At 45.7% G+C, this 7,976-nt stretch overlaps 1 protein-coding gene across 1 annotated transcript; it reads right to left on the reverse strand.

Moving 5' to 3' along the window:
- Positions 1 to 1,723: 1,723 nt before the first annotated feature.
- On the reverse strand, positions 1,724 to 4,996 carry skida1 (SKI/DACH domain containing 1). The gene has a single exon (XM_083686254.1). It carries the CDS (start codon positions 4,595 to 4,597, stop codon positions 2,075 to 2,077), a length of 2,523 nt encoding a protein of 840 aa, XP_083542380.1. The 5' UTR covers positions 4,598 to 4,996; the 3' UTR covers positions 1,724 to 2,074.
- Between the last annotated feature and the right edge of the window lie 2,980 nt (positions 4,997 to 7,976).

Genomic DNA, 7,976 nt, shown 5'->3' on the forward strand with positions numbered 1-7,976 from the left:
TATTTACGTTGATGAAAAATATCGATATTTTCAGGTGCAACTTCAGTTCGTTTTACTGAGATGTTCTCTTTTCTTCTTTTTGGTTGATACTGCAATGAGCACAAATGATGTTTCAACATCGAGGTCAGAGAAAATGGTCTGCATAGCCTACATTCATTTGCGCGGCCACATCTTAAAGGCTATATATACATGTTAACATAGCTCGTCAAAGTACAAAATAGTTCTCTCATATCACAAGTGAACACGTGAGAAAAAACAGTATTCGTGTTTATCTGTGTAAGATCTTACTTGGAGAAGACCATGGCCTTATTATGTGTAAGATTCACTGCAGAATGCAAATGCAATCCTAACAAAGGGCCATATTTATATTCTAGGCCTAGCCTATACATTTCGACAGATTGTATAGGCTATATTTGATCATTTTGACTGGGTAGAGATTTTTTCAACTCAGTTCAACACAGTGGGCTGAACCACAAAATGGGATAATAAACAATTACGCATTTATCCACTGAGTTAACCAATGTTTGAAAATTACGCGCTGCATAGGTCATACTTTGCATTCTTGCTGATGCAAGGATACCCTAAACAACAGATATATTGTTCTATCGGTTTGACCCATATATGGAATGCAAACTGAAAGCAAACCAGCTTCATGTGTAGGACCAATGACATTATCTTACATTTCTTCTCGTTAAGCTTCTCTCAGGCTCTATCCCGGGAAACGGGACCCCGAATTGTATCAAAGTGCAAAGCATGTATGCCTATCACTTGTGCTTCCTCGTGTTGTTTCTAAATCACATAGGCTTCAAGGTGTGTTGTAAGACATCGATTTGGTGTAGGCCTATTTGTGTTTTTGTTTATGTGACATCCCACCTTGTATCTCGCCAAATGTCTTGGACAGACTGTTATTTCATAGTTTTTGTAAAAAAAAAGAAAGAAAAAAAATTGTTTCGTGAACAGTTTTAAATGACAGATATGTCTAATTGAATGTGTTTTGTATGCCTAAAAGAAATGAAAATTGCCATAAATGTTTAAAATGGCACTTCTGTCCAAGACGTGTAATATTTAACAAAAAGGCTGATATGAGTAGGCCTGAGTAGTGTCACTCTGATTGTCTGTACATAAGGCCTGTATTGGGCCTGTAGGCTATGGGCGCTGATGGCAGCGTATGTGCACGGCCAAACATAAGCAAACCAGGAAATACTCTCGAGAAATAAAAACAGGGCTGAAAACCAGATCACAACCACTCTGAAAAACCGCAAACACCAGGGTTAGGTTCAGTTCCATCCCAATTCCGTTGAATTCAGCTAGGCTACATTTGGGCTATACGTTTAGAAGTGGTCGTAGAAATGAATTTAAATTGTTATTCGAATTTCAATTAGTTCTAGGTATTTGATGAAACTGACCCTGACTGAAAAGAGTGTTGTTACAAATGGTATAAACAACATCAGGAAAAAAAATATTACAGACATAACCAAATAACCGGTGACCAAAAGGAATACCCTGAATTTGTTAATTAAACCTTTCCCTCAGTTTCAGCCTATGTTAAAGCAAGAGTAGGCTAAATACCAACACAATCCTGTGATTTTTACGAGAGGGGATCGCCCTCCGGACACAGCACAACTAGGCTAAATGTTTACTTCACTGAGACCCTGGCAGCGTACAATCCAACAGGTCGAGCACCAAGGCGAGGGAGAAACAATAGATCCAAGAACAAGTCAAGTAAACACACTTTTGCAAAACCGTACAGCCTATTGCTTAGGGTGGATAGCTTATTTAGAGTTAGTTCGCCAGTATAAATCCATGAGACGGTGTCTCCCAGTTCCAGGGGTTTAGAGGCTCACAAAGAGGGTCCGCGCGTCATGAAGAATATCAGTGTAGTTACTGAACTATAGCTATAGGCCTATTACGTGGGATGTTCCACTCACTCAACTGGATGAAAGTAATCAAAACAGCTAAAAGATGCAGGCCATTCGTGCTTGCCATTCACTTTAATACTTTTTTTTAAAGTTTAGGTAGGTTTCCATGATGATGGTGTTTTTGTTTTAAAAAAAAAAAGAAAGAAAAAAATGCATTAACATTTCCTGAATCTCTGAGCGGGTGGGGGAGGGACGGGCTGGCCGCCGGGCTGCCACCGCCACACTGGGTGAGAGCGAGGGGGCGGCCGGTGGTCCCTCAGAGAGTTCAAAGAGTAAGCGGGGCTCAAATCCCCGTCGATGCCAACAATCAGTGACGGCGGAGACGGGAAATTCGCCATGAAGCTGAAAGGCTTCTTCACAGACGATGCTACATTGCTGGACGTGCGTTTGCGTTTACTTGCCCCTGTTAAATCCTCTGTATATCCCTGGCAACTCTCCGCTTTGCCCGCGGGACGAGAAAACGAAGTCCTGTCAATTTTAGACACGTTCGGTTTAGGCTGCGTCGTCGAAATTCCAGGTTTCTTTCCTAGCACCAGTCCTATGGTCCTATAGTTCTTCCTGACCCTTGCGCCGTTCTTGTACTCCCCCTCCTCGGGACAAGGAGTGTCTTGAGTGCTCCGGCATTCCTGAGAGCGAGAGGGGGACTTTGGAGCCCCAGCAGAGCTCTCAATGGCTTTAGTCGTGTTGTTGAAATAGTCAGCGTGTTTGATGTCGCCGCCGGGGTATTGGCCATTGTTGATATCCGCCTCGTCTCCTTTGCACTGGAATCCGGAGGTCTGAGTCCAGTATTCATATTCATCATAGCTCTCCTCCACTTTAATTTTCACATTTTGCAGGATGAACGGGGGTGTCTTGGCCGCCCTACCGCGGTCGGAGTGGGGGCCTGTGGTCAATGAGAGCTCCGCTGCCTCGGTCTTGATGGTTTTTAGCGGAGAAGGCAGTTTCAAGCTGGGGCTTATTTTTACCTCTCTTTTTAGATTTACGGCTATTGAAAGCTGGTTGTCGGTGGACTTGGGGAGCGTTGTGTCTTTGTCATAGGCACAGTGTGAGCTCAGGCCTGGGGAGCATTTGTTTCCGTGTCCCGGTATCCTGTGTGGGGGAGACGCTTTGTTCCCATTCGCGCAAGGTGATGGACCCTGTGCGTAAACTACTCGGGCCGCGGGGTCAGTTCTCTTTGGGTCACAGAGGGTTTGTGTCTGCGTCTCTGAAACGTCCCCCCCTCTAGTCTCTGTAAAATAGCTCCCTCGTACAACAGATGAGCTGAATTTGGGGGTGTGTGAAGCTTGCGCGTCCTGCCTACCCTCCCTGGTTGTAAAGTCATATTTCTGATGTTTCCTGTGCCTGTCAAAATCCACCTTGGCTAATCCTCCCTGGCTCGTCCTGGTTTGCTGCTGCTGCTGCTGGTGGTTGTAGTGGAAAGTAGGCTGTAGGACCAAAGGTGCTTTAGAGTTGAGACTTTTATTGTTAGTGAGAGAGGCAAACCTGGCCCGTCTGAAGCGTATGCTCTGAACGGAGACCTGGCTGGACACCGAACTGGAGTCGGACGGAGAAGAGCTCTCCTCGTCCGAGCTGACCTCAGAGCTCTCCGACTGGCTGTCATCCTCTTCTTCCTCTTCCTCCTCGTCAGAGGTTCCAGAGTTGCTGCTAGTAGACAAACTCGACCCGAAGTCCGAGTCGTTGTTGACTTGCTCCGAGTAGGAGCTGGACTCAGTATCGCTGCTGTAGCTCTCCTGGAAACTCTGCGGGTGATGGTGATGATGGTGAGGTTGGTGGTCCAGGTAAAATTCTTGCCCGAGGTGAAAAGTGCCCAGAGTCCCGTTGTTGGATGTTTTTGGTTTGCTGCAGCATTTGGGCTGCACGAGTAATACCGGGTGGTGGTGGTGATGTGTGTGTCTGCTCCTGCCCCACGACTGCCTCGCGCTGTCCCTGCCGCCGCCCCCCTCGCGCCTCCTCTTCCTTTTGTGAAGTAGGTCGCTGCCTGCGCCCGAGAGCTTGGACTGAGCAGCAATGGCGGACTGAAACAACACCGGCTGCCGGCTCACTACGCTCCTGAAAAACGAATGTCTCTGGTTAAACGTGACGCAGTTGCCGGGTATCTGAGTTGTTTCATAGTTTTTAAAGGGTTTACAATTGGACGTGGTGACTGATGGGTTATTCGGACCATGGGATTTATTGTAAATTTGAGGTAGATTGGAGTCGGGAAGCGAGGGGACCTCTCTCCTGTCTGCTTTGTTTTTAAGGAACAGTGTCTGTGGAACGCTGTGCAAACTTAACCAAACTTTCTCCTTCCACAACCCGGCGTTTGTGTCCTCGTGGATCAGCCCTTCACGCGCATCCCCGGGGGAACTCGCCTTTATCTTTCTTTTGTTCGATTTTAACACGCGCTCCGTTTTGCAGGAAAAATAGAGAGCCTCCACGTCCTCGCGCGATATGAGAGTACATTTAGCCGCGTGGAAAGCGATAGATTTTATTGCTTTGAGCTTTCGCAATTCCTCCAGATCACAGTGATGCTTTTTCACGTTTAAGTGGTCCATCCGCTTGTGCACAGTGGTCCGGGGAATGTTCTTCAGAAGGTCCGTGAAGACCTGAGAGAGTGCAAACATTTGTTTGCCTTTGATAAGCAGGTATCCCAATTTCACTCCCTGCATCTCCTCAAAACCACACTCCAGGTCTCCCATGTTTTTCCCCCCTCTATTGTATTAATCCCAGCATTTAGCTCGGTGAGCTGTCCTCTGCCTCAACAAAAAAGGAATAAACTCCCTCTGTTGTATCTCAAGGCATCCTGGTGAACCGGCCGCAGATGATGCCTCCTAGTATCTCCACGCTGCTGCGTCATGAAGAACCAAACTTTGAGATGTATAGTTCAATAGAGTGTGGAGGGGCTTTAGAGCATCAGTCCCCTGGCTCTGACTCGGACCCGGCATGGTGGAGGAATGCGGGTGATGTGTCCGCCAGGCCGGCTGCTGTCTGTCTGCTCTCCCCTACCTGCCTCTGCCGGCTCCACTCCCCTCTGCCCGACAGGACGAGAGGAAGGTGTACGCCACTGCCACAGCGAGAGGGATAAAAAAGAGAAGAGAGAGAGGTAGGGAGAGTGGGAGCGAGCTACACACGGGGAGAGAGGGAGGGAGGGAGTGAGGGAGGGAGCAAGAGAGAGAGAGAGAGAATAAGAGCCAAAATGCAGCTGCTATACTGGCTGCTGGGTTAGCCACAAATAAAATGACAGAGGGGAAGTGCATGAGTCCGGAGACACCTTCATCAATTAATGCCCTCAGAGTCGAAGCCGATTGGACGCCGCTGACAGGTGATGCAATAAAAATGGATATTCCTCCCCCTGACCACCCCCACTCCCATAGCTGATCACCATACTATTGTACCCCCACCTCCGTTGTTTAAGTAAATAATGCCCATATGACAAGTTCATATTTCAATATTGGTATTTACGGGGGGCTGTTAAAATAACTAAACAGGCTAGTCGTCTCCTATATCCGAGTAGCCTTTATGCCTCCGGCGCCTTCACGTCAGTATAAGTGACATTATGAAGGGAGAATATCTACATATGTTTTGCAAACCATATATGGTCCGTCAATTCATGCAACCACCTCGATAATTCTGTTTGACAGTGTGTGGGGTTTACTCTTGGTGTAGCCTGTACAATTCCCATGGAGTTGAAAACAAAGAGATTTTTTTCCACCTGAAAGAAGAACGCTGTTCATACTCTCCAAATGTAGGCTACAGTCGAATTCCGTATTGGCATATCTACACAGACTGCATGGAGAAATGTAGCTTTGGCAAATTTCTGTCGTTCATAATTTGGGGCCAAACGTTTTTTTTTCTTTCTATTTTTAACGGACTTAGCCAGTGTTTAACATTTTGGCTTGCCCATGCCCATATAATTTGTTGAAAATTTTAAAAATATAAAAAAGGTCATTATTATTATTATTTATTTTTTTTCAAAAAGTTATTGGCTGTTAAGGTTTTTCTTGTCGAGCGGTGTGACTTGGAGAGACAGAAGTTTGTGTGTGTGTGTGTGTGTGTGTGTGTGTGTGTGTGCAGACCAGTATACCCCCTCTCTTGCTCTGAGGCGCTATGAACCATGAGGCAGTGTGCAGCACCGCCATTTACGTCTGTATTTCTATTCTATCTCTCAAGGGCCTATCTGGAACCGGTAAACATCCGAGCTGCCACCGGGCCCGGTATTCCCCATTCCATGATGGGAAAACATGCGCAACGTGACGGATGATAAGCTCGTGCTTTCACGTGCTGTAAAACTCCATGGTTTGAGTTGCTATTCCCCGGGGCCTATTCCACAAACCTACACGAATTATTGTGATCATATTGTGGGCCTTTATCATGATGTTTAAGAACGATATGTTATTATCAAAATAATATTTGGGGTCTGTGTGTTGCACATTTTAATAAAGAATAGCTTACTGTGGCAACTGTGTCTGTGTTACTAATGTTATCGGTTTGTGTAGCTTACATATTTTGCCACTGTTAAGTAATGAAGTTTACCTTGCGCACCCTTAGCGAGGAGAAATAACAGTTGTATATGTACACACTCGCGCGCCTACAGTTATGGGTAGCCTACATAATATATATAGGGCGCTAAGAGGGAGGATGGGAAGACACGGTGGGAAGACACGGTGAATAGACCGCTCATCGCTCACAACGCCCTCGCGTAAAATGTAAAGTAGCCAGTAATGGACTGTTAATTATTGGGATTCACTCTGTCTCTCTACCGTTCTCTGTGTGCGACACTAAGCCTGCATTGGGAGAAAAACAGGTTTATAATTTAAACGGTGGTGTTTGCCTTGAGAAGCCTGGTTATATCGTTCGAGCCCAGCCCTTATGTCGGTAGCCACATACTCTTACAGTTAGGGGAGAGTGAAACGTATGACACTGCTGCGCTCTCGAGGGGTTGCGAACGCGCCACGCTCGTTCCGGCTGATGATCAGTAGAAGCCGGTGAGGGCACGTGATGGGCGCGCTATTGAATGTATCCTACATTATAAAATAAACTTCTCTTGTTGGATGTAACATGTCAGCAGTTTCTTCCAAGGGGGTTGGTTAGTTTGGACTTCATGTCTGGCCAAAAAGCAAGGCCTTCACATAACTCTTTACCTCTACCCCCTCGGCCTAATCTTTGTTTATAAATACTACTTGACCAAGTTGCCGATAGGATTGGCGATGGGGGAAGGGGGAGGTGAGGGTTAGCGGGGGAGGGAGCGGGGCGTTTGAAATCCACATCCTGTCCGTGCAGTGAAAATCTTCCATAACAATAAAGGACATGCGCGGTTGTTTTTAACAGCAATGGAACCCTATGTTTTCCCCATGTCATTCCAATGGACTGATGATTTGTGAACGCAAAATATACTAATTTAATATTATAGTATTGTTATTATACAGAAAGTGCAGGTATTTGCATAAAACAAGGTAACATGAATTAGGCCTACTTGTTTGTGTCTCTGGGATTTATTATAACAAGTATTCTATAGGTCAACCACATAATTTAGTGAATAACAAGCATTGGAAAAAATAACCTACTGCGAAATAAAGTGCTACCATTTTTATTACTGTAATAGGTGGTAGGGTAAATCACTCTGACTGATCATTTCTGTTGATAGCCTACACATTGACAAATGAAAGCATTTCAACAGAAAACGACTTCCACTTAATTAGGCCTATATCCCTTGCAGGCTTCTGCACGTTTTTACTCAGTGCTATGGATTACACAAACCAGGTTAGGCCATAGATTCCCATCATGTCGTTTCTCAACTACTATTTCACACGAATTTATGTTTGTTTACTTAACAGACCCTCTCATCCAGAGCGAGGTACAAGTTGAAGCACATCCCGGCCTGTGGCTCCCCGCTGAGAGGGAGGGCTGGACGGTGTCATCAGGACAGAGTCGCGGGTATCATTGCATAGGTTGAAATTTGCGTACAGTCGTTGTGACTTTGCACCTTCGGTTTTTACCTGTGTCTGTATGTATGAAGCATGTAAGGTACCAACGTAAAGACCTAAATAGTCTACACTGAAAACATAGCTTCTAAAATGT

Source organism: Argentina silus, assembly GCF_951799395.1.
Source record: "Argentina silus genome assembly, chromosome: 1".
NCBI classification, from domain to species: Eukaryota; Metazoa; Chordata; class Actinopteri; order Argentiniformes; family Argentinidae; genus Argentina; species Argentina silus.